A 25,684-nucleotide genomic window follows, 5' to 3' on the forward strand; every position below is an offset into this window, starting at 1 on the left:
CACTGATCCGGAGCCAGGAGCTTCTTCCGGGTCTCCCACTTGGGTGCAGGGGCCCAAGGAGTTGAGCCATCTTCTACTGCTTTCCCAGGCCATAGCAGAGAGCTGGATTGGAAGAGGAGCAGCCGGGACTAGAACCGGTGCCCATATGGTGCCGGCGCTTCAGGCCAGGACATTAACTCGCTGCATCATAGTGTTGGCCTCGAGAGGTTTTTTTTTAAAGGTTAGGTGTGGTGTGGAATTTGAAACCATGTCAGTATAGTTTTTGTACTGTTATTTTAAAATCCATTGGACTGTCATTGCACTTTGAGTGAATCTTGTACTCACGTACAAGATTTTATGACATTTTGCCTAGGTCATTTGGAAAAAATGGTTTTTTGAGTTACACACATCTTGCAAATGATAATACATTTCATTATAGAACATTAAAAAAATCACATTGACCGATACCGCCACTAACCTCATAGAACAGTCTTTAAATTTTGTTAAATTGTTTAGCTCATGGTAGCAATGGAGGTTTGTTCCAAATTCTACTTTTACTTCAAAACTTGAATTTGATTGTTGGCAACAAATAATGTTAGTTGTTGATCTTGAAATGATCGTCTTAACTTGGCTCTTGGTCCAGAAAATGTCTCTTAAATATCCAAATCATAATAATCATAATTGTTAGTTATTTTTCCAAATAAAAGTGATGTTCGTTTTAAAAGCAGCTAGTTCATCGTTCAGCTTGCAAATGAAAGGTACAGATAAATGTTTTTCTCTTGAGATTGCCTTTTTATTTCACTGTGAGGTAGAAGTAATTTCTGCATAATCCTCTTCATCACACAGAATTTATTTTATTTTTTTTTTTTTAAGAAATCACACAGAATTTAAAGATTTCTTTATTTGAAAGCAGAATGAGAGAGAGAGAGAGGGAGGAGGGAGGAGGGGGAGAAGGAGAGAGAGGGAGGAGAGGGAGATATCGTCTGTCCTGCTGGTTCACTGCAGCAGCTAGGTTGGGCCAGGCTGGAACCAGGAATCTATACTGGTCTCCCACATAACTGGCAGGACCCCAAGCATTTGAGTTGTCATCTGCTGCTTTCTCAGGCACATTAGCAGGACACTGGATTGGAAATAGAGTAGCCAGGACTTGAACCAGCATTCTGCTATGGGATGCCAGTGTTACAGACAGTGGCTTAGTCCACTGCACCACAATGCCAGCCTGTCACAAAGAATATGAAAAAACATGGACTCAAGAGTTGACGTATGGAGGTTGATTTTATGGTGTAGCTGGTTAAGCCTCCTTCTGCAATACTGGCATCCTCTATAGGCACTGGTTTGTGTTCTGGCTGTTCCTCTTCTGATCTAGCTTCCTGCTAATGCCCCTGGGAAAGCAGCCAAAATGGCTCAGTCCTTGGGCCCCTGTGGGAGACCTGGACAGAGTCCCAGGCTCCTGGCTTCAGCTAGGATAAGCCCTTGCCATTGGGGCCATTTTGGAAGTGAATCAGTGGATGGAAGGTGTCTGTCTGTCTGTCTGTCTGTCTCTCTCTCTCTCTCTCTGTAAATCTACCTTTCAAATAAATAAACCTTAATAAAAAAGAGTTGGGTGTAGTAAAACTAACAATTTTTACTGTTTTATTGTGGGCAATCTTAAGTGAAACTGCCTTTTTTCTTTCCTTCTTTAAATGTGAGTATATGGCATTGAATTCATTGTGGCACCCCTGCCTTAATTTGTGCTAAGGCTTTGTACCATTGGTGTGACTGTCAACACAGTTGACAAATACTGTATTAAGATTATGAAAACAGTGTGAATCACATGGACTCTGATGCAGCCTTGGGAACTTCCCTGAGACTCATGAAGCACACGTTGAAAACTGCTAGACTAAAAGATAATAATAAATGCTTGAAAAGCTACTAAAAGTAGCATACTGTAATAACACAGCTCTGAATAGGAAGAGCTGATTGTAATATATAGATAAGGTTACTGGTTCAAACTATGTCTAATTCAAAACTTTCCTGGAAGTTTGCTTCCTGGCTGGCTTAGAAGTAATTTCATACAGTAATCAATGCCTGTTAGAAGATTTTGTATATTATGTGCCACCAGACATTGTAGTCTGCAAATGTCTACGATAGTTCGTTGAAAGTGGTCTTAGGGGCTAACATAATGGCACAGTGGCTTAAGCTTGTTGCTTATGACATTGGCATCCAGTACTGGAGTGCTGGTTTGAGTCCCAGTAAGATAGTTCTACCAGGTACTTTTTTCACTGCCACCCACGTGGGAGATCAGTAGGGCTTCTGGCTTTGGCTTTGTGCACACTTGGCTTTTGTACCAGCAGATGGAAGCTCCTTCCCTCCCTTCTTTTCTCTCTCTTGCTCTGCCTTTCAAGTAAATGAATAAATCTTTTTTTAAAGGTGGTTTTATTATTATAGTAATCAGTAGTTACTGATTTTTAGTTATTTTGGAAAAAAAGTAAAAGTATAAAGTTATTTAATGTAGTATCGAGGTTTATACTAAAACATGAGACCAAAAGTGTCAAAGGGTAATGTAATTTCTGTTGTGGTTTCTCTGTCATCTGTAGTGCTCTAGTGGTAGAGGTTGTGTTTTCTAATTTTTAAAAAAGGATTTTGGTTCATGTCTACTTTTAGCCTTAGTTTGTGAGTAATAGTAAAACATTTTACAAATCTTTTAAAGATAGTTTTGCTGTATGTTGTAATCATTGCCAGTGTTTGCTTTCAGTGGTTGACTGAGTTTTCTAAAGTGGGTTCCTTTAGTGTCCAACAGGTAACATATTGTCCTATTTTACTGCTTTGGTGTTTGGAAACATTGGGCTAAAAGGCTGTAGGTGGAACTCTCCATCTTTACTGTATTGATAATTTCTAATAAAATTTGAGTAAAGATTTTCTTCAACTAATAAACCTGTTGATTATTTTAATTATTGGAGAAATCTTCAGCCCTTTTCAGCTAGTTTATTAAACTGTGAAGCTTCTTCATGGTGAGCACCTGCTTAGCAGAGCATGCTTGTTTCCACCTTCCTTCTTCTTTTGCAGTGATCTTAATCACAGCACGCAGTTTGTGCAGGGGCTAGCACTTTGTACCCTTGGCTGCATGGGCTCGTCAGAGATGTGCAGAGATCTTGCAGGAGAGGTTGAGAAGCTTCTGAAAACCTCCAACTCTTACTTAAGAAAAAAGGTAAATTGAAAATGATTTACTTATTTTTTCTTTGAGAGACAAAAGACAGGGAGTGCTCCCATCTATTGGTACGGTCCCCAAATGCGAGAGGCTATGCCAGGCTGAAGCCAGGAACCAGGAACTCAGTCCAGGTCATCTGTGTGGGTGGCAGGGACCCAACTTATATCACTGTTGCCTGCTGGGATGTACATTAGTAGGAAGCTGTAATTGGGATCAAAACAAAAATGGAGAGTGGCTGGAACTGGAATCTCACAACTCCTATCTAGTGTGCAGGCATCTCAAACGGCATCTTTACTGTTAGACGAAATGCCTTACCCTCAAAAGATGACTTAATGAAACTAAGTGTCTGTTTTGGATCAGGGAGTTTGGATTAGGCAGATTACTCAGTTTTGAAAGTTATGGTATATTTTTCTCTGTGAGATTTATTTTAATTATGAATATGATATTTCATGTTAATCTTAATTTCTTCCTTTTTTCAAGGAAGTGACTTATAAACAAATGTTACTGGATATGCAAGGTGGTATAACTAATTCCTGACTTCTCTGATTTAAAACAGTATTAAACAGTAATAATGAATAGCTCTTTATGAATTTACTTTTATCCTTATAACTAGTGTCTATGTATTTGTTTTAGTACCTTTGTATATCTGGAAGAGTAGTTAGACTAATATGTAGATGATTATTAGGAAAGCTTGTAGAACCTACTTTATGAACTTGAGATACCACTGCATTTGTAATAGAAGAGAATAACCTTATTCTCTTACCTGCTGGTATTTGTTGATACAACCGTTATATTGAGTTTCTTAAAATTGTAATTCAACCTAAAACCTTTACAAGCAAGGGGTTTAGAAGTCTCAGAAATGAAAATGTAATCATTAATTTCATGTTTACTCTGTGTTTTTAATGGTGTGAGAAGAAAGTGAAGAAATTTCTAAGGATGATAATGCTGTTAATAATGACTGCAAACAAGTTAAATTAATTTCTTAATTTGTAAGTCAGTACTTTTTCTTAATGTATGATTTACTCTCATTTAGAAGGGCTAATATTATATTAAATACAGCATTCTATCAGATGAGGAAAAAAATCTTTTGACTCCCAGATAAAACATAAGATGAATTAGCAGAAATTTTTTATGTCAATCTGTCTAAGTCCTTATGATATTTGACTCAAACAGTTAACAGTTATGGTTATGTTGGCAGGGCAAAATCAGTATTTCCAGTAAATGGGCTAATAATGCCATGGGATTTTTTTTCCCCCCAGAGACTAGTTATTTCAGATTTTTTTCTCTTTTTTTCTTTTTCTTTTAAAGATTTTTATTTATTTCTTTGAAGGGTAGAGTTACAAAGAGAGAGAGAGGGAGAGACAGAGAAGGGTCTTCCATCCGCTGGTTCACTCCCCAAATGGCCTCAACTGCTGGAGCTGGGCCAATCTGAAGCCAGGAGCCAGGAGCTTATGGCTCTCCCACGTGGGTACAGGGGCCCCAAGCACTTGGGCCATCTTCCACTGCTTTCTCAGACCATAGGCAAAGAGCTGGATCAGAAGATGAGCAGCCGGGACAGGAACCAGTGCGTGTAAGCACCTTAGGCAGAGGCTTAGCCTACTCAAATTTTTTTCTTGGTATCAGCAGAATGTCAGTTGGAGGCAGTATAGATGCTATTAAACATAACAGCAGATCTGTAATGTCTGCAGCACATGTCTTTAAGGTGCAAGTTTTTGAACTTGTTTATCATCTAACTTAGAGGAATGATTATTACAGGTGGAGATTCTTAGCTATTTTTTACTTCCCCCAAACTCTATGCTTAATTTCTTTGATAAATTATATTAATAACTATGATTCAGTCTAGAAAGTTTTTGTCTGCTTGTCTGGCAGTATATCATCAGGGGGACAGGTGAATTGGAATTTTTTCATGTAATAGTTTAAACTGGAAAGTCCCAACCAGTTAATAAGTGATACACCTTATATCTAAGTTCTTTCTTCATTTTTCTAATAGATGGAACTAGTAGGTTTTTTGGTGGTGGTGGTTTTAAAGATCTGTTGCCTTGATTTAAATGAAATAAATCTCTTGTCTTTTTTATTTATTTATTCTTTTTATAGGCAGCATTATGTGCTGTTCATGTCATCAGGAAGGTTCCTGAGCTTATGGAGATGTTTTTACCAGCAACAAAAAATTTATTGAATGAGAAGAACCATGGTAATGTGATTTGGATGCACTTAAAGTGCTGAGGGAGAAAGGGAAAGAGAAAAGGCTTAAGACTATTTTAGCCCTGTGTCTCAGCTCAGTGGAGTCCTCTACTATGCTTGGACACTTTTTCACGAAGCTCTGGTCTGCTGAATCTTCTACTCAGATATTGTAGTTTTATATTTAGAGATTGATTCCCTCTTACTAACTTGTCTTCCATCTCTGGTCCTCTTCAATGATATTAAAATAACTAGATTAAGTTCCTAATATTCAGTGTAATGTACAGATGATCCTACCCTTGGTTTTTATTTGTAAAACTCTTTGATTTCTTGGCTATTTACAATAAAACATTTTTTTTCCATTGTCATTTGGTGGGAGTATAAGATCTGTGAGAATTCTTTCGGATTACTCCTAACCGGAGTTTGAAATGGCTGTTCAAATATCTTTGATAAACTCAAGGAGAATTAAATGGAACGTGGCTGTTTCCCCAAACATTTTATTCTTACTTTGAAGTCAGTGAAGCAAGTTCAGAGTAAAGAAAAGTTATGTTTCTTAAAGGCTAAGAGAAAGATGATGTGATGTGTTTTATTATTAATTCAGTGCTGTGCTCAGAATGCTTAAAATATACTGGTTGAACAAATGAATGTTTATAGCATTTATTTATTTGTTAGTGAAAAGTACTGTGACATTCTTTTTATTGACTCTGGAACAAGCAGATTCTCTTTGTTATCCACAATTATCTTGGAATTTTGATGCATTTTATCTGGAAATTAAAAATCTTATGATTTTTGCCTCTTGAATTATCTCAGAACTCAACTAATAACTTACTAAATATGGAGCAGATAATATGTGGCATTGACTGTGAGCATGTCATTATGGATATTCTTAGATGAAGAGACACATGTATTTGTCATCTAAAAACTTTTTAAAAAATTTTTTATTCTTAACATAAAAATTGTACATATTTATGGGGTACCATGTGGTATTTTCATACATGTATATGTTGTGTAATGTTCAAATCAAGGATCAACAATGTGCTTATCCTCAAATATTTATCATTTCCTTATGATGAAAATGTTCAAAATATTTTCTTATAGCTATTTTTTTAATATATACTACATTCAATTTTCATTTTTTAAATCATTATTTTGGTCACGTATTTGTTAAAAATATCTGATTTGACTGAGTTGACCTACTAGTATTAAGTCATTAGGCATCCATTAAGTACCTCCTTTGTTATTCTTCTGAGTGCTTAGGTTCTTTGGGGAATTAAAAAGCAAAAGTAGCAGCGGTGCTTTTTGAGTTGACCTTCAGTAACTCAGAGCCCTATTGTAGGAACGAATAATACAGCCTCATTTTTAGTTTCCCTGTGATCTTCTCTTTCAGGTGTCCTTCACACATCTGTAGTCCTCCTTACAGAAATGTGTGAGCGCAGCCCAGACATGCTTGCACATTTCAGAAAGGTAGGTCCCATTCATTCAGTATGCCCAAGTCTTTCTTCACTGAAGAATGATTTTCCTGAAAAGTACATGATTTTCTCATAATTTTCCTTTGAAAGCAAGCTTAAGAGCTGAATAAAGAATTTAACTAGCTCTGTCTGCTGTGTGGTAGGGCTGGAAGCCAGATTTAGGCATATAAGAACTGATACTAGTATAGTGTTTTCTCTTTTGTAATAGAAATCTTCTCTCATTGTTGGCAGACTCACCCATTTCTCAACCTGTTTTATCTGCTGTTTTTCACATTTGAGTCAGGAAATGTAGCCTGAGGTCAAATTACAAATAAGACCCCCCCTTTTTTTTAAAGCAGGTAACTTTCTTTTTTTTTAAAGATAATTTATTTGAAAGGCGGAGTAACAGAGAGAGAGAGAGAGGTCCTCCATCCACTGGTTCACTCCCCAAAGAGAGAGAAAGAGAGACAGGTCCTCTATCCACTGGTTCACTCCCCAAATGGCAGCAGGAAGGTTGGCGGCGGGGGTGTGTGTGTGTGTGTGCATGCATGTGTGTGTGTGTGTAGATCGGTCTTCCATCCACTAGTTTGCTCCCCAAATCGCATCAATGGCCGGACCTGGGCCAGTCCAAAGCCAAGAGCTTTTGGGTCTCCCACATAGGTGCAGGGTCCCAAGCACTTGGACCGTATTCTGCTGCTTTTCCCAGGTATATTATAACAGGGCTGGATCAGAAGTGGACTCGAACAGGTGATCATAAGGGATGCTGATGCCACAGGCGGCAGCTTAACCCACTGTGCCACAGAGCCAGCCCCATTTTTTCTTAAGATTTATTTATTTGAAAGGCAGAGTCACAGAGAAGGAGGGAGGGGGAGAGAGAGAGAGAGAGAGAGAGGTCTTCCGTCTGCTGGTTCATTCCCCAAATGGCCACAATGGCCGGAGCTAAGCCGATCCAAAACCAGGAGCCAGGAACTTTCTCTGGGTCTCCCAAGCGGGTGAAGGGGCCCAAGGACTTGGGCCATCTTCTGCTTTCCCAAGCCATAGCAGAGAGCTGGATCAGATGCAGAGCAGCTGGGACTTGAACTGGTGCCCACATGGGATGCCAGCATCACAGGCAGTGGCTTAACCCGCTGTGCCACAGTGCTGGCCCCATTATTTTTTCTTTTTTAAAGAGGAAAATTAAAAACTGAAATTTGTTTTATTTTACTTTTATCCTGTTGTTCACTTTGGTCCATTGACTCCTAAGATGGAAGTCCTAACTTCAGTCTCCTCATCTCCCTTTCAAAAAATTTTTAAGATTTATTTTAATTTTAAAAAATTGTTTGTTTATTTATTTGAAAAACAGAGTGACAGGGTGAGGGAGAGAGAGAGAGAGATCTTCATTGGCTGGTTCATTCCGATCAGGGTTGAGCCAGATTGGCTAGGAGTCTGGAATTCCATCCAGGTCTCCCAAATGGGTGGCAGAAGCCCAAGCATTTGAGCCGTCTTCTGCTGCCTTCCCAGGCACATTAGCAGGGATCTGGATCTGAAGTGGAGCAACCAGGACTCCAATATGGGTTGCCGGTGTGAGGTGCAACCCTCTTTGCCACACCTCTGACTCTTTGCCTCCTCCCTTTTACCTAGTGTGTGTGCGTGCGTGTGTGTGTTTAAAAAGGTTTATTTATTTTTTTGAAAGGCGAAGTTAGAGAAAGAGACACAGAAAGAGAGATTTTCCATCTGCTGGTTCATCCCCCAAATGGCCACAGAGACCAGAGCTGGGCCAGGCTAAAGCCAGGAGCTTCTTCCAGGTCTCCTATGTGGGTGCAGGGGCCCATTCGTCCACTGCTTTCACAGGCTCATTAGCAGGGAGCTGGGTAGAAAGTGGAGCAGCCAGGACTTGAACCAGTGCTCATATGGGATGCCAGCATTGCTGGCAACGGCTTAACCCACTATGCCACAACGCCGGCCCCTTTACTAGTATTTTAAAGTGGATATTTCTAGTTTTCCTTTTTTAGAAGACAGTAGTAAGGAGAACTGGGGGAAAGACTGTTCTTTCAGTAGTTAAATGCATTTAATTATTTTATTTTTTTCCAGATTTATTTTATTTAGTTGAAACAGAGTTACAGAGAGCGAGGGAGAGACGCAGAGAGAGATCTTCCATCCAAATGGCCTCAGCAGCCAGGACTGAGTCAGGCTGAAGCCAGGAGTCAGGGTCTTCTTCTGGGTTCTCATGTGGGTGCCATGACATCTCAAGTGTTTGGGCCATCCTCCCACTGCCTTCCAAGGCGCATTAGCAGGGAGCTGGATTGGAAGTGGAGCAGCCAGTACTTGAGGCAGTGCCTATATGGGATGCTGGCATCACTGGCAACAGCTTAACCCACTATGCCAGGACTTTGGGCCCACATTTAATTATTTTTATAGTATGCTAATTACTTCACACATAGGGCTGGCTTTGTATTTTAGATGAAATATGACTTACCAGCAGTTTTTTTTTTTTTTGGCCTTTCCCCTTAGATGTTCATGTCTTGATTAAATTATTGTAAGATAGTATGAGACCCGTATTTGTCCCTAATGCTTGCTTTGTATGTTTTGTTCCTGTTGTCTGTTTGGAATCCTGCTGTATGTTAGAATGAAAAGGTAAGAATTAACCCTCTTTTAGATGGTGCATGCTGGCCTTAGGTCCTTAGTAGCTTTTGTTTATCCATCCACAAATGTGGCTTTTAAAATATACTAATGCTGGAGCTTTGCTTAATACTGTGGATTACTTACTCGAGCATTTTTGTCTAACTTCTTAGTCCAGTTTTTTGTCTTGTCACTTAAAACTTCTGACTCCAAAGTCAGCCTTGAATTTCAGTTGCAGCCTGAATTGGAAGCGTACTTTTCTGCCTTTCCTGTATCTTCACTTGAGAAACCTTGAGCAGCTGAGCAGTATCTTTGGTGATGGCAATTTTAGATCATTCTGGAGCCTTGATACAAAACACTGCCTTTTGAAGCAGGTATTTTAGAGCCATATCTGGGTAACCCCATACTTTAAAAGGCTTCTTACATTCATCTGAGCTTCAATTCAAATTTAGAACTTTTATTTTGCCCTTCCTTGGGCCTAATCTTGCCTGGAAGTTTTGGAATATTTTGAGGTAGAATAGGTGGGCACCAACTGATTTTCATGGCTGCAGTCTTTCCCTTTGTCATCTTATTTTGTTTGTCCTGTCATCAAGTTTAGTATCTTGCATTTTTGTCTGAAAAATTAAGCTCAGACCAAGAATTTGTATGAAGAACACATAGATATTTGTACTTTCTGTCCCTGGGTAATCTTATGTGATGTGCTAACCTTTGGACAGTGAATTAAAGAATTCCTGAATTTAGTATCCCAAGGAATAAAGAACTTCTCCAAGAAATAAACCAGATTTACAAAACAATTAGGGTTATATGTAGCACAAAAAAGCAGACCATTGAGAAGTATGTGAGGTGAGGTGTTTTTTGCACAGAACTTGGTAACTAGATAGCCTGGAATTTTTTTTTTTTTTTACAGGCAGAATGGACAGTGAGAGAGAGAGAAAGGGCTTCCTTTGCTGTTGGTACACCCTCCAATGGCCGCCGCGGCCGGCGCACCGTGCTGATCCAAAGGCAGGAGCCAGGTGCTTCTCCTGGTCTCCTATGGGGTGCAGGGCCCAAGCACTTGGGCCATCCTCCACTGCACTCCCGGGCCACAGCAGAGAGCTGGCCTGGAAGAGGGGCAACCGGGACAGAATCCGGCGCCCAGACTGGGACTAGAACCCAGTGAACCAGCGCCGCAAGGCAGAGGATTAACCTAGTGAGCCACAGCGCCGGCCAATAGTCTGGATTTTATTACAACATTTAAAGCAGTTTTAAAAATAGTATTCTTACCTCTAGTAAGTTGCCCATAATTGACAGATTTAATAAGAATTTTGTTAGAATTTACAGATTTCTGTGCCTCAAATTTGTCTTATTCTTGGAGTTATCCAAATTAGATTTTTGTTTGAGTGACTAATGAGTCACTTAATTTTGAAGTGTGTTCTCATGTATCTGGAAGTGACCTTGGTGTTTTGCAGGCATGCCTTGGGTATAGCTTGGCTTTTCATTTCAACTTCATCCTCTTTTAAGCTTGGGAGTTAGAAAAGGACAGAGGCTAAATACAATGGGAAAACATAATTGAATTGTAAACGAGTTGGGTCAGTGCAGTTCACTGTTGACATTTCTTTACTTAATTTTAGGTCATCACATTTTTTTTGTTTGTCTTGTTTTTTGTTTGTTTTCAGCTAAATTGAGTTTTTAATTGGTGACTGGCAAAATTTCTATAGTGACAAACATTTTGGAGTAGGGTTTTAGCATCAAGTAATTGACCAAAAGAAAAGAAATGAGTGCTGATACTTAAAGTGTCTGTAAGTTCTTATTGGCAGTAAAATTGCCTCTATTATGTGTTATGACTTTAGTGGAGAAATTAAAGAAAGGTTAAGAAAAGAATTCCTGACTGTAAGGCAGGTATAATTTCATTGGCAGATTCAGACAAGAAAACAGGCTGCAAAGCTGTGTATGTAACTAAACTTAAATAAAAATTATTGCAGATGAGTTAAGAATTGGGTGAGGAAATTATTCATGGCCTGTATCTTCTTAAGATAAAAGATACCATTTTTTTTTTCTTCATGTGTCTTTTCCATTTGGTTAATGTTGTTGGCTTCGGTGTTCTCTGTTCGTTGAAGAATATAACTGTACCTATAGAGGATAGAAATTTTTTTGTTTGAGTTGGTATGTCTTAAAGCTATTATTTTAATGTGGTCACCATTTACATTTTGCTGTGATGCATTTTCAAGTGTTTAAATGTTTTTGCCACCTTATTATGTCAAGTTCTACAGAAGTAGAAATGCAGTATTCTTAGTAGGCATCTGCTTTACATGAGTTCCATAGGCTTTCTGGGCTACTGTTGTTTGTAATAACTTTTCATATATAATTCCACAGTAAAGAAGTCTGGTTTGTTTGTTTTCAGATAAAATAGATACTTCTTGTGTTTTTTGCCTAAGTACTTCCAGTTGAATTTATCAGACACCTACAGTATACTGTTATATTTTTATCAGTAGAATTTGCTTGAATTCAGATCCTTGTACCCTTATTCTAAATGAAAAGACTTATTTATTCATGAGATATTCCTTGATACTCACTTTTTTTGGTGCCTCTTTTTTCCCTGCAGCTTGTGCCCCAATTAGTTCGTATTCTCAAGAACCTCATTATGTCCGGATATTCACCAGAACATGATGTTTCTGGTATCAGTGACCCCTTTTTGCAGGTGAGGTTGAAAAAATTTTGAATAAATATAATGTGAAGTTAATACCAAAGGAACAGACCATTTCCTGTCTCTTAGGTTTGTATTTGGTAGAAGTGTGGTAGTCAGATTAATTACATTACTAAATGAGTAGGTGTACAATTCTATATTTTATTAGATTGAGATAGTGAAATTACATTTTTAGTATTTATTTACTTGAAAGAGTTACGCAGAAAGAGAGGCAGAGAGAGATCAATCGATTGATTGATCTTCCATCCACTGGTTCACTCCCCAGTTGGCCAGAGCTGTGGCTATCCAAAGACAGGAGCCAGGAGCTTCTTCCAGGTCTCCCATGTGAGTCTACTGCTTTCCCAGGTCATAGCAGAGAGCTGGATCGGAAGTGAAGCAGCCGGGACTTGAACTGGCACCCAAATGGGATGTTGCCAGTTCAGGTGGTGGCTACACCAAAGTGCCAGCCCCAGAAATTAAAGTTTTAATATACTACTTGGACCGGTACCGTGGCTCATTTGGTTAATCCTCCGCCTGCAGCGCCGGCATCCAGTATGGGCACTGGGTTCTAGTCCCTGTTACTCCTCTTCCAGTCCAGCTCTCTACTGTGGCCTGGCCCAAGAGGGCAGTGGAGGATGGCCCAAGTGCTTGGGCCCTGCACCCACATGGGAGACCAGGAAAAAGCACCTGGCTCCTGGCTTCAGATTGGCACGGCGCTGCTGTAGCAGCCATTTGGGAAGTGAACCAGCGGAAGGAAGACTTTCTCTCTGTCTCTGTCTCTGACTGTCTATAACTGTCAAATAAATTAAAAAAATATATATATGCTACTTGGACACCTGGAACAATACAGCTTTCTGGTGGTGATATTCTTTAGCTGTGGAATGGTGAAGTCTAGGTTGCATAATAATTTCGTAAGATATAGAAGCATATGTAGTTTCTCTAAAGAGAATGTTGAGAATTCTTATAATTTTGACCGTATCTGATAGGATCTCAGATTTGGATTTCGTACTAAGTGAGATTTCTTTGTTCAAACATAGTTTGTTGATACATCATATTTTGCATTTTAGGTACGAATTTTGCGGTTATTAAGAATTTTAGGACGAAATGATGATGACTCAAGTGAAGCTATGAATGATATATTAGCACAGGTGAGTAGATCTAACTTACATTATATTAAATTTGAATTTAATAGGGAGTAGTTTGATGATTGCTACTATGTGGAGCAGTTTTTATATTTGTCTGTTGGTGGTTATGATCATAATATATCTCATTACCTCTTGATATTTTTGGCAGCATTGTTTTATCACTTAATGTACTGCTCCATGTGTCTCTTCAGGTTGCCACTAATACAGAGACGAGTAAGAATGTAGGAAATGCTATTCTTTATGAAACAGTTTTGACTATCATGGATATCAAGTCAGAGAGTGGACTGCGAGTAAGTCCTTTTTTAAATCTTTTTATCCCCTATACTTTTTATTTATTTTGATTGATTTGAACTATAATACTTTGAAATGGGATTTCATTTGGAACCTGACTTTAGGAAGGAATGATGGAAAATGTGTAATGCTGTATGTTTGGTATTTGAGTATTATTGCCTCCCATTGAAGATTTAACAATAATTATTAAAAAGTTTCAAAGAGCTTAGCTGTACTTAATTATATAGATACTCTTGAATCAAGGAAACTTTTTTTTTTTTAAAGATATATTTTATTTATTTTAAAGGCAGAATTACAGAGAGACAGAGAGAGAGAGAGAGAGTGGGCTATCTTCCATTTGCTGGTTCACTTTCCAAATGGCTGCAACGGCCATGCTAGGCCAGGCCAAAGCCAGGAACCAGGAGCTTCATCTGAGTCTCCCAAGTGGGTTGCAGGAACCCAACCAAGTACCTGGGCCATCTTCTGCTGCTTTCCCAGGTGCATTAGCAGAGAGCTGGATCAGAAGTGGAGCAGCTGGAACATGAACTGGCCACCTATAATGGGATGCTGGCATTTCAGGCTGCGGCTTTACCCACTTTGCCACGACACCAGCCCCAAAGGAAACATTTCAGAGTAGGTTTTTGTTAGAATCACAATTTGAAATTTGCTCATTGCTTAAAGCAGGACATGTTGAACATTATTTTTTTTTATTTAAGGCATAAGCATTTAAAGTAAGAAATTCAACCAATACCAAAAGTAGAAAGAGGAAAATATCTACCTTTTAGATTTCATGAGGGGAAATGCTGTTACTATTTTGCTAGTATGTATTTTGAGACTTATAAATGTGTCTGTACATGTATATTTATTCTTCACTTTTTATTTACTTTATTTGAAAGGAAGAGAGAAAGATATATATATATTAAAGAAAGATATATATTAATTTTATATATATATATTAAAGACTTTACTTATTTTAGAGAGAGTGAGCGACAGAGAGAAAGGTCTTCCATGCTCTGGTTCACTCCCCAAATGGCCACAGTGGCCGGAGCTGGGCGGATCCAAAGCCCGGAGCCAGGATATTCCTCCACATCTCCACGTGGGTGCAGTGGCCTAAGCACTTGGGCCACCTTCCACTGCTTTCTTGGGCCACAAACAGCTGGATTGGAAGCGGAGCAGCCGGGACAGGAACTGGTCCCCCTGTGGGATTCTAGCGCCACAGGCAGAAGCTTAGCCTACTACACCACAGTGGCAGCCCCAAGCGCACGCGCGAGATTTTTATCTGCTAGATCACTCCACAAGTACCCACAGCAGTCAAGAGCTGGGCCAGACCAAAGCCAGGAATTCAGACTTCATCAAGATCTCTCATTTGAATGGTAGGGACCCATCTGCTGCCTCCCAAGGTGCACTTTAGCAGGAAGCTGGATTGGCATCAAAGGAGCTAAGACTCAAACTCGGCACTCTGATAGGGAATTCAGGCATTCTGACAGCAACTTCAGGTGTTGTGCCAAACACTCCTCTTTTCCAAAACTTATTATTATTATTTTTAAAAGATTTTATTCATTTATTTGAAAGGTAGAGTTACAGACAGGGGGAGGGAGAAACAGAGAAAGGTCCTACTTCCATTGGTTCAATCCCCAAATGGCCACAGCTGCCGGAGCTGCACCAATCTGAAACCAGGCACCAGGTGCTTCCTCCCCGTTTCCCACATGGGTGCAGGGGCCCAAGCACTTGGGCCATATTCCACTGCTTTCCCAGGCCACAGCAGAGAGCTGGATTGAAAGAGGAGCAGCCAGGACTAGAACCTGGTGACCATGTGGGATGCCAGCGCAGCAGGTGGAGGATTAACCTACTGTGCCACGGTGCTGGTCCCCCAAAACTTTTACTTGTAGTAATTTTCGACTTAGAGAAAAGTTTGAAAAATAATTCAGAGTTCCTAAGTGCCCTACATTGGTCACCCAGCTTCCTCTAATATTAACATATTGCATATTTATAGTGTTGTTATCAAAATTAAGAAGTTACTGATACCACACTATTACCTAAATTAGGACTTTTTTAAGAGTACTGATCAATTCTTTTTGTAGGGTGTACCTCAATTTATCTCATATTTTCTCAGAATTTTATAGAATACGGTTATGCTGTTTTGGCAAAACTGCAGAAGTGATGTGCCCTTCTTAGTTTGTTACAACTGGGAGGTACATGCTATCTGTCTCCACTGGTGATGTTAACCTTGATCATTTGGTAAAGTTTATGTGTGCTGATCTCTGTACTGTAAAGTTACTGTTTTTGCCTTGTAATTAAAATATTTTGTGGGTAACACTTTGAGACTAGTAAGTAAGTACCTGTTCTCCTGAGACTTTTTATTTTTAAGGTTTATTTATTTTTTTGTAAGGTGGAGTGACAGAGAGAGAGACACATATACATTCATTCACTGACTTACTCACCAAGTGGCCACAACAGCCAGGTCTGGACCAGATTGAAACCAAATTGAACTCCATCCTGGACTCCCATATAGGTGCCAAGCACCCAAGTACAATATATATTATGCTTCCATTTTCAGGATAGGTAGAGAATGGAAAACATCTAAGTTACTACAGTTATTTGGATACTGTAATACTAAACAAAGACAAAAGGAACTATATACAAACACTGTATTCCAGTTGGTAATTTTTTATGAGGCTATGAATTTGCAATTCTAATACTAATAAATAAATGAATTAATAAGAACGAGAAGAATGAAGTATGACTTTTTCTTATAATGGATACTTTGTATCCACTGAACAGTAATTCCCTTTTCCCCAACACTCCTACTCCTTAGCAACCACCATTCTGTTTTTGCCATGAATTTGACTCCTCTTAAGTACCTCTGAAGAGATACACAGAAAAACAGAAACACCTCAATACCAAAATGTTTTCGCTATTCTCACATAGTCATTCAGCACCTAACTTCTGACACCACCTGTATGGGTGCACACCAAACAGTTTTCTGGCAGATGACAGCTAGGTGTTCTTGAATTTAATTCTGTTTTGATACTGCCTACCTGGAGTTAGTGCTTGGTACCACAGATTGAGGACTTAGTCCCACAAGACTGCCCCTACTTCAGATGCCATTCCCAAACACTGGTTTGATTGACTTGCTTATAAATCTGATTCCTGTGACTTTCTCCTTATATTTGGTTAATTTTCTGGAGTGCCTCAAAGTTAGGGAAATGCTATACTTACATTTACCAGATTGCTGTAAAGGATGTTACAGAGTGTTTATGTGAATAGCCACGTGGGAGAGATGCATAGGGCAAGGCAAGTGGGAAGGGATCAGGTACATCATTTTCTCTCTAGGTGTGCCACCCTTCAGGAAACTCATCTGTGTAGAACCTCCTCTGAATGCTGTTCTTCTGCAGGCCTCGTTATATAGCATGAGTGTTCAAAGCATTGGTCATTGGTGATCAGTGTAACCTTCAGCACCTCTCCTCTGCCGAGGGCTAGGATCTACTGAAACTCCTAACCCATAACCATTCCAAGAATCCATCAAAAGTTGCCTCATTAAAATTAAAGATGCTGCTGTTACTCAGAAAATTTCAAGGGGTTTAGGAGTGTGTGCCAAGAAACACCAATAAAGACCAAACATACATTTCACATGTCACGGTACCTCCTCCTCTTAAAAGTGGAGTATTTATCTTTCCATTTCTGTCTTCATTTAGCCTAATGTATTCAGAACTCATCCATTTTGTTCCATAAGTCAGAATGCATTTTTTTAATGACTATATAATGCTCTCTTATATGGCTATACTGTAGTATATTTTGCAAATTTGCTTTAATGGACATTTAAGATGTATTCTATCACTTGTAACTTGCAGGAAGTGTTATATGATTATATTTGCCAGATGAATTCTGAGAAGGGGAATTATTGAAGCATAGTGTGTATATATATGTATATATATACTATATATATATTTTTGACAGGCAGAGTTAGAGAGAGAGAGAGACAGAAAGGTCTTCCTTCCATTGGTTCACCCCCAAAATGGCCGCCACGGCCGGCATCTGCGCCGATCCGAAGCCAGGAGCCAGGTGTTTCCTCCTGGTCTCCTATGCGGGTGTAGGGCCCAAGCACTTGGGCCATCCTCTACTGCCCTCTTAGGCCAGGCCACAACAGAGAGCTGGACTGGAAGAGGAGCAACCGGGATAGAACCGGGGCCCCAAACAGGACTAGAACCCAGAGTGCCGGAGCCGCAGGCGGAGGATTAGCCTAGTGAGCCATGGTGCCAGCCTGATATATTTTTATTTTAAATATTTGTAGTTTTGCCAGATTTTCTTTCCAAGAAACTTAACAGTTTTCTTCTCCCACTAATATCTAAACCTCCAAACATAATCTTGTAATTACTATTGACTAAGAATATGTTTTTAAGAGTTTCATTTAGATATTTTAGAATTTTTTTTCTTTTTTGATTGCAGTCTATCAGTTATTGCCTTTAAATAATTTACAGCTGTTAGAAGCTAGGAAATGACCAGTGACAAGAAATGATAAAAATATTTACTATTCCTAGATTTTTAACCTATGCTGTTTTTCTTTAGGTTCTAGCCATTAATATCCTGGGTCGTTTCTTACTGAACAATGACAAGAATATTAGGTATGTCAACTGTAAATTGCTGATATCTTAGGTGTTAAAACTTAATATTTTCAAGAGTGGTTTTTGCTTAAGTTTGCACTTGTACTAAGTGACATATCTAGAACTTTTTCATTTTAATTTTTTTAATTGAAAAGAATAGTCAGGTATCTTCCATCTGACAGTGCACTTCACAAATGCCCACTTCAGCCAGGGCTAGGCCAGGCTAGAGTCAGGAGCCTAGAACTCCAACCAGGTTTCCCACATGGGTGGCAGGGACCCACGTGCTGGACCATCAACTGCAGCCTTGCCAGGGTGTGCATTAACAAGAATTTGAATCAGAAGTGGAGCTGGCACTTGAACCAGGCTCTGCAGTATGAGATGTGGGCATTCCAGGTGGCATCTTTTTTTTTAAAAAAAATTTTTTTTAATTTATTTGACAGGTAGAGTTGTAGACAGTGTGAGAGAGAGAGAGAGAGAGAGAGAGAGAAAGGTCTTCCTTCCACTGGTTCACTCCCCCAATGGCCGCCACGGCTGGCGCTGCGCTGATCTGAAGCCAGGAGCCAGGTGCTTCTTCCCATGCAGGTGCCGAGGCCCAAGGACTTGGGCCATCTTCCACTGCCCTCCCGGGCCACAGCAGAGAGCTGGAGTAGAGGAGGAGCAACCGGGACTAGAACCTGGTGCCCATATGGGATGCCAGCGCCACAGGCAGAAGATTAACCAAGTGAGCCATGGCGCCAGCCCATCCAGGTGGCATCTTACTCATTGTGCCAGAAACTCATCTTCAACTGGGAATATTTTTTGTCTGTTCTTAAAACTATTTTACAAATAAATTAGAGAGTCTTCTTCGTGGCTTAATTTTCACTCCTATTTATATTGTAAATCAGGAGTCAGCATATTTTTCTGTAAAGGGATAAGTGGTAAATATTTTATGTTTTATGGAGGCCACAGGGTCTCTAAAGCAGCTACTTGTGAAATCATAGACAATATGTAAATGATGAACATGATTGTATTCAACAAAGATTGATTTACAGAACAACGGAGGGCTGGATTTTGTAGTGGGGGTGGTAGTTTGTTGACCCCCGCTCTAAATTAAGAAGAAAAATGTAACATTTCAGGTAGCAAATCTGGAATGTTTTTGAGAATTCCAGCCATGTTTTTTTTTTAAGTAGATGAATTGATCAGTATTATCTTTTATTTTGTTACATTCCTGCTTGCTTTTTTTTTTTTTTTCTTAATCAGGACAGTTTTTTCTTTCTTATTTTGATAATGAAAAGATGTAGAAATAATCCTTGTTAGCATGCTGAATTATCTTTTTCCAAAAGATTTTTTAAACAGTAGGGTTTTAAACTAAAATTTTTACAGAGGCAGTTTTGATACCAGTATCAAAGCAGAGAAAAACAGGGTGGTAAAATAATTTCATGTCACATTCTGAGACTAAGGCAGCTTGAAAAGGCATGTTTTATTTTTATTTTGTCCTAGTGCTGAAAGATTTTGAAATAATTGAATCAGTTAGTTTTTAGAGGTTTAAGTGGGCTTGACTGAATGCAAATAGAAATCCAAAGCTTCTCCTAATTGTGACTACTTGAGATTATGTTGTCTCTTATGTCTTTAAAATGTTACCTTTGCATGTATACCTCTCTCTTTGCTTTTAAATATTTAAAACCCTATACTTTCCCTTGGCCATTAGACATCTTTGTTTTCATTATTTATGAAGGGTAAAACTATCCTAAATGTTACATTTTAAGTGTTATTTTGTAACTCTGCTTCATCCAGATATGTAGCTCTGACATCCTTGTTGAAGACTGTGCAAACAGATCATAATGCAGTACAGAGGCACAGGAGCACAATTGTGGACTGTCTAAAAGATTTGGATGTCTCAATAAAACGGTAACAGACAGAATCTTTCTCAGTATAGTGTTTTTGTTGAATGGTCATTGATAGTTCTGTGTTCCCCTACTTGATACTATGTTTTAAGTCATTTCATTCATAGATGAACTCTGCTGAATGAATCCTTTTTTTTAGTAGTTAACAGGGAGAGGTTTAGGTCAGTGAAGGAGGCCAATAAGAAATAAGTGTACATTGAAGTTGCCCTTGGTTTATTTGTTTTTTAAAGAATTATTTGAGACAGAGGGAGAGATCTTCCATCTGCTCATTCGCTTCCCAAATGGCCACAATGTGTGGGGCTGTTGTCAGGCATAAGCCGGGATCCAGGATCTTCTTTGAGATTTTCCATGTGGGTGGCAGGGGACCAAGTACTTAGACCATCTTCTGCCGCTTTCCCAGGCTCAGTACCAGGGAGCTGGATTGGAATTGGAGCAACAGGGATTTGAACTCGGGCTCTATGGGATGCCTGCATCTCAGGTGTTGGTTTAAACCATTATGCTACACTCGATGCTGGCCTCTATTCCTTGGTTCTTTGATTAATATAACAGGTATAGACAAGGTGGATGGAATTTTATTTATTAAAAGTACTGTGCTCTGTGTGTTGGAGGATGAAAATATGGAGTGATCCATCGGCTAAGTGTCTCATCACAATGCTGAAACTCACATTGCTGACAGCACACAATTTTCACAGTGCTTAAGCCCCAGGATACTGGAGGAAGCCAAGTTTCTTAGAACATTGCAACTAGGAAAGACTGTTCAGCAGCTGATAGCACCTTCAGAAGGAATGAGTCTCTTCTCTAGATGGAGTTTCCTCTTAGAAGAACTATAGATGTTTATAAAACCTAGGTATAGTTTGGCCTTAGTAAGCAAACATTTGTTAATAATGATTTTTTTTTTCCTCACAGAACAGATACTAACTGTGTGGGCAAACTAAAGCTAGGGCCTAGACTCAGTAACACTAGCTTTAAAAAAATTTTATTGTATTTGTATTTGAGAGGGAGAGACACATGGGGGGGGGGGGGAGAGATATCTTCCATCTGCTGATTCACTTTCCACATGGCTGCAACAATTGTGACTGGGCCAGGCTGAGGCTGGAAACCTGGAACTCCATCTGGGTCTCCCACATGGGTGACAGGGACAGAAACACTTGGACCATCTCCTATTGCTTTCCCAGACACAGGGAGCTGGATGGGAAGCCTTCCAGCTGGGACTCATAACTGACACTTTGATATGGGATATGAGTGTCCAGATGGTAGGTTAACCCATTTTGCCATATCACAACCCTGTGATACTAATTTTTATGTGGTCCTTTTGCTAAGGCTTTTTGGAGTACCCTCTTGGTTGTCAGAGCAACCCAATGAGAGAGACTAAGCAATTGCTTTGATCCTTAGTTTACAGATTAGTTAGTGTATAATCCTAAAGAGATCAAATGCCCTACTCTAAATCTTAATGTTTATATGGCACAGTCCTAGGAGTAGAAATTAGACTTGTTTCTCTACAGTTCGTTTGTGTGCTGAAATCCAAAAGTAAAATCTGTGGCTCCTTGACGGGATATTTAATAGTACAAGCTCAGATACTGGAGCCAGGCTGCCTCATTTCAAAAGCTGGCTCTACTTTTAATAGACTGGGTCAAATTGTCTAACCTTTGACTGCCTCACTTGTAAAATGTAGATGGAAGAGCATCCACTTTAGAGTATTATGCAAGATTAACTGAATTAGTAAGTGTGTGTATATATATAAATTCCCAATGCATTGCATAAGAGTAGTAATTTCTATATTTATCTGAGGATTGAATTTATAATTATTGATATTGTTGCTTTTTAAATTTTGGGGGGGGGGGTTAGCACTATGGCATAGCAGGTAAGCCTCCACTTGCAGTGCCGGCATCCTATATGGTCACCGGTTTGTGTCCTGGCTGCTCTTCTTTGGATCTAGCTCTCTGTCTATGGCCTGGAAAAGCAGTGGAAAATGGCCCACGTGGTCCCTGCACCCATGTTGGAGAACTGGAAGAAGCTTCTGGTTCCTTGCTTTGGATCAGCCCAGCTCTGGCCGTTGTGGCCATTTAGGGAAGCACACCAGAAGATGGAAGACCTTTCCCTCTGTCTCTCTCTGACTCTCTCTATAACTCTGCCACTCAAATAAATAAATACATCTTCAAAAAATTATATGCTTTTGAAGATTTTATTTATTTGACAGGGAAGAGAGGCAAGGGGGGAGATAGAGAGATACGTGCTGGTCTACTCCCCAAATGGCTTCAAGGGCTGGGGCTGAGCTGTGCTGAGTCAGAAGCCTGGAACTCCATCTTGGTCTTTGATGTGGATGACAGGGGCCCATTGACCAGGGCCATCTACTGCTGCTTTTCCAGGAGCATCAGCAAGGAGCTGGGTCAGCTTTGGAGCAGCGGGTCCAAGAACCGGCGCTCGTGTGGGATGCTAGTGTTGTAGGAGGTAGCCTAACTTGTACCACAATGCCAGGCCCTACTTTTATTTTTTACAAAACTGCCTCTGACCTCCTCTCAGTCTCCTTTCAAAAAAAAAAAAAAGGATTTTTTTTTTTTTTTTTGAAAGGCAGAGTGACAGAGGGAGAGACAGCAAAAGAGATCTTTTGTCTTCTGATTCACTCTCCAAATGGCCACAGTGACTCGGGCTGGGCCAGGCCAAATGCAGGAGTCTCATGCTCTATCCACGTCTGCCATGTGAGTGCCAGGGGCCCAAAGTACTTTGGCTGTCTTCCACTGCTTTCACAGGTGCATTAGCAGGTAGCTATATCAGAAGTGCAGCAGCTGGGACTGGAATTGGCACTCATATGGGATACCAGTGTCACAGGTGACTGCTTAACCTGCTATGCCATAACAGTGGCCTAGGATTCAGTTTTTATTAATTTTATGTTATCTAACAGTATTTTGTACTTGTTGAATTGGTGTTTTTGAAAATTACGTAATATACAATATTTGAAATTATTCATCATATATGAAAAGATACATATGGTAACCTTTCATGTTAAATACATCCATTTTTACCTGCCTTACCAATGTGGCAGGCAGTTATAGAATTCTTTGCCCTCATCATGCATACCCTTTTCTCCTACTTTTCATGGTCCTCATTCTCCCTTTCATTGTGTTATCCTAATTTTCCTGCTACCATTAGATATATATGTATTGCATCATTTTTGCACAGAAGTGGATGTAATGAGACTATGGTGACTTAATAGATCACATTTAAAGAATAAGGCAGAGAGATACTGTTGTTGAGTAATAATTTTATTGCCTCTCTTTCTGAGTTTCTTAAGTATGCTAAATTTCAGCTTTTTAGAATAAACTGTTGAACCAAACTGCAGTTTAGAAGAAAAGTGTTGAATGAAGATTCAGAATTTCAAAACTAATTTTGATTACATAAGAATAAGTCTGCTTGGTTGTCTTGCATGTAAGGATTGAGATTACAAAATTGTGTAAGGACACTGATACATCTGCCGGTACTTGGTATTCCCAGAGAGCATATCTAGGTCTTTGCTTCATTCCCACTGTTAATATCCTAACTTTTTCCTTCCTCTTTAAGGCGTGCAATGGAATTGAGTTTTGCCCTAGTAAATGGGAATAATATCCGAGGCATGATGAAGGAATTACTTTATTTTCTGGATTCCTGTGAGCCAGAATTTAAAGCAGACTGTGCATCTGGAATCTTTCTTGCTGCAGAAAAGTAAGATTTTATTTTTACCTTTCATGATAGGAGATGCTTGGAACTTTTTGAAAGTGTTGTTAAAACTTGGGGGAAATGGTGTAAATAAGTTTAAAACTTGGAGCATTTATTTCAAGCTCCCAATTATCAGCTCTGAAAGGCCATTATATTAGTATTTAATTTTGTTATTAAAAAACCCCGCTTTTATGAAATCTCCTTTTGTATCTGCTCTTTACTTTTCACTGCAATGTTGTTTTTGTGAAGGGAATGGAAAAATTGCAGGATCTGAATTGTAATTCTGTGCAAAGCTTTTGGAGGAAGCCCCTCAGGATTTCAGTTGGATGGCTACTCCTCCTTTCTACTCTGAAAAAAAATTTTTTAATTTGACAGGTAGAGTTATAGACAGTGAGAGAGAGAGAGACAGAGAGAAAGGTCTTCCTTCCGTTGGCTCACCCCCCCCCCCCCCCAAATGGCCTCCACGGCCAGAGCTATGCTGATCTGAAGCCAGGAGCCAGGTGCTTCCTCCTGGTCTCCCATGTGGGTGCAGGGGCCCAAGCACTTGGGCCATGCTCCACTGCACTCCCAGGGCACAGCAGAGAGCTGGCCTGGAAGAGGAGCAACTGGGACTAGAACCTGGCACTCATATGGGATGCTGGCACCGCATGCAGAGGATTAACCAAGTGAGCCACGGCGCTGACCTCTTCTACTCTGAATTTAAAGGAATGAGGTCCTAGTCCTGTTGTCTGGATCTGTCCCTTTTCTTTCTTCCTTCTCTCCCTTCCTTAATACATGATTTGTGTTCTGAGGGAATGGAGACGAAAACTCCCAGTCCTCATCTCAGCTGTTCCAGTACATGTGAAACCCCGAGTATGGCTGTGTATTGTTTCATCACCTTTGAAATGGCTTTGGCTGTTAAGTTGGAAGGTGAAATGTTTCCAAATATAATCACTTCACCAAGGAATCTAGAGAGAAGCCTGTAGGACAGGACTTTGGCAAGTCACTGAGTACAGGATAATTTACTGGTTTCAGTTTTCTCACCCTGTGCCATTGTCTTCTCAGGTATGCACCTTCCAAACGGTGGCATATAGACACCATTATGCGTGTTTTGACAACGGTAAGTAGATTGTTCAGTCAGCGTATCCTAAATGCTGGAATGTACTGGTAAATGAGGCAGACAAAAGCTGTTGTTTTCATGAAGCTTATATTCCAGTCAAGGAGATAGGAAATACATGGGAAAGATATGAAGGTGCTTCAGAAAGTTCGTGGATCAACGGTTTTAAAAGGTAATTTTATTTTGGTGTAAAAAATACTGATTTCTATGCATAGTTCCTTCATAATAGGCATTTCCCTGAACTTTCTGAAAACCCACTTACATATATGATTCTAAAATACTTTTGCACCAAAGTGAACTTACTTTAAAAAACAAAACAAAACAAAACAAAAAAACAAGAAGAAAGACTTTATTTCAAGAAGCTGGCATCTTGGGGAAAGAGAGATCCCTTGATCAAAAATGTGTTCTTTCCCAAGAACTTACCTTTTAATTATATTTTTCCATGAAGTTTCAAGTAACCTCTGCTATAATGCAATGGCAGATAGGGATAAATGCTATGCAAAAAAACTAAAGCAGTACGAGGGAATGAAATGCTGGCAGGATAGGCTGAGATATGTGTCAGCTGATAAGTGTTCTAAGTAGAGTCACAGCAACTCTCACAGAGAAGTTAATATTTAAGTAGCTTAGTGAAGTGTGCAGCAGGCTGAGCCAGAATGTCTGGGAAGATCAAAGGGAAGTACAGAGATCTGAGCAGCAATAGGCTTGGCCTGCTTGGAAAGCAACGTGATGGCAAGTGAAGTCAGCAAAGCTAGAGAACCAGTGAATGGTAGGCTTGGTCAGAAACCAGCAGAGGTGAGATTACAAGGGTGCTTAAGAAAGATTGTGGTAAAATGCACTGAAAAGATAATGTGTGTTTTCCATGAACTTTCTGAATTATTCTTAGATTTAGGGCATGGAGCTTGATTTTATTTTTAATATGATAGAAAACCTTTCTGGAGTCTTAGATG

At 39.7% G+C, this 25,684-nt stretch overlaps 1 protein-coding gene and 1 non-coding gene across 4 annotated transcripts in view; both read left to right on the forward strand.

Annotated features, from left to right (window-relative positions):
- The window catches only part of AP1G1 (adaptor related protein complex 1 subunit gamma 1), a 100,764-nt gene that overhangs the window by 45,190 nt on the left and 29,890 nt on the right, over positions 1 to 25,684 (forward strand). For 2 of the 3 annotated variants that reach the window (XR_011384078.1, XM_002711697.5), the window contains exons 4-13: positions 3,025 to 3,166; positions 5,261 to 5,357; positions 6,732 to 6,808; positions 11,972 to 12,067; positions 13,120 to 13,200; positions 13,389 to 13,487; positions 18,034 to 18,089; positions 19,842 to 19,955; positions 23,507 to 23,647; positions 24,686 to 24,740. Coding sequence is in view for 2 of the 3 variants with exons in the window: in XM_002711697.5 (XP_002711743.1) it covers positions 3,025 to 3,166; positions 5,261 to 5,357; positions 6,732 to 6,808; positions 11,972 to 12,067; positions 13,120 to 13,200; positions 13,389 to 13,487; positions 18,034 to 18,089; positions 19,842 to 19,955; positions 23,507 to 23,647; positions 24,686 to 24,740 (958 nt within the window). In the remaining variant the exon portion in view is untranslated. Of the gene's footprint in view, positions 1 to 3,024; positions 3,167 to 3,220; positions 4,156 to 5,260; positions 5,358 to 6,731; positions 6,809 to 11,971; positions 12,068 to 13,119; positions 13,201 to 13,388; positions 13,488 to 18,033; positions 18,090 to 19,841; positions 19,956 to 23,506; positions 23,648 to 24,685; positions 24,741 to 25,684 lie in introns of those variants that run through there. The other variant, XM_070062688.1, reaches the window with a different exon arrangement.
- Positions 20,548 to 20,633, forward strand: LOC127491428 (small nucleolar RNA SNORD71). Its single transcript, XR_007920088.1, has one exon. It is a non-coding gene; the product is annotated as a small nucleolar RNA SNORD71 (small nucleolar RNA).

This window comes from Oryctolagus cuniculus, chromosome 18, assembly GCF_964237555.1.
Source record: "Oryctolagus cuniculus chromosome 18, mOryCun1.1, whole genome shotgun sequence".
Lineage (NCBI taxonomy): Eukaryota > Metazoa > Chordata > Mammalia > Lagomorpha > Leporidae > Oryctolagus > Oryctolagus cuniculus.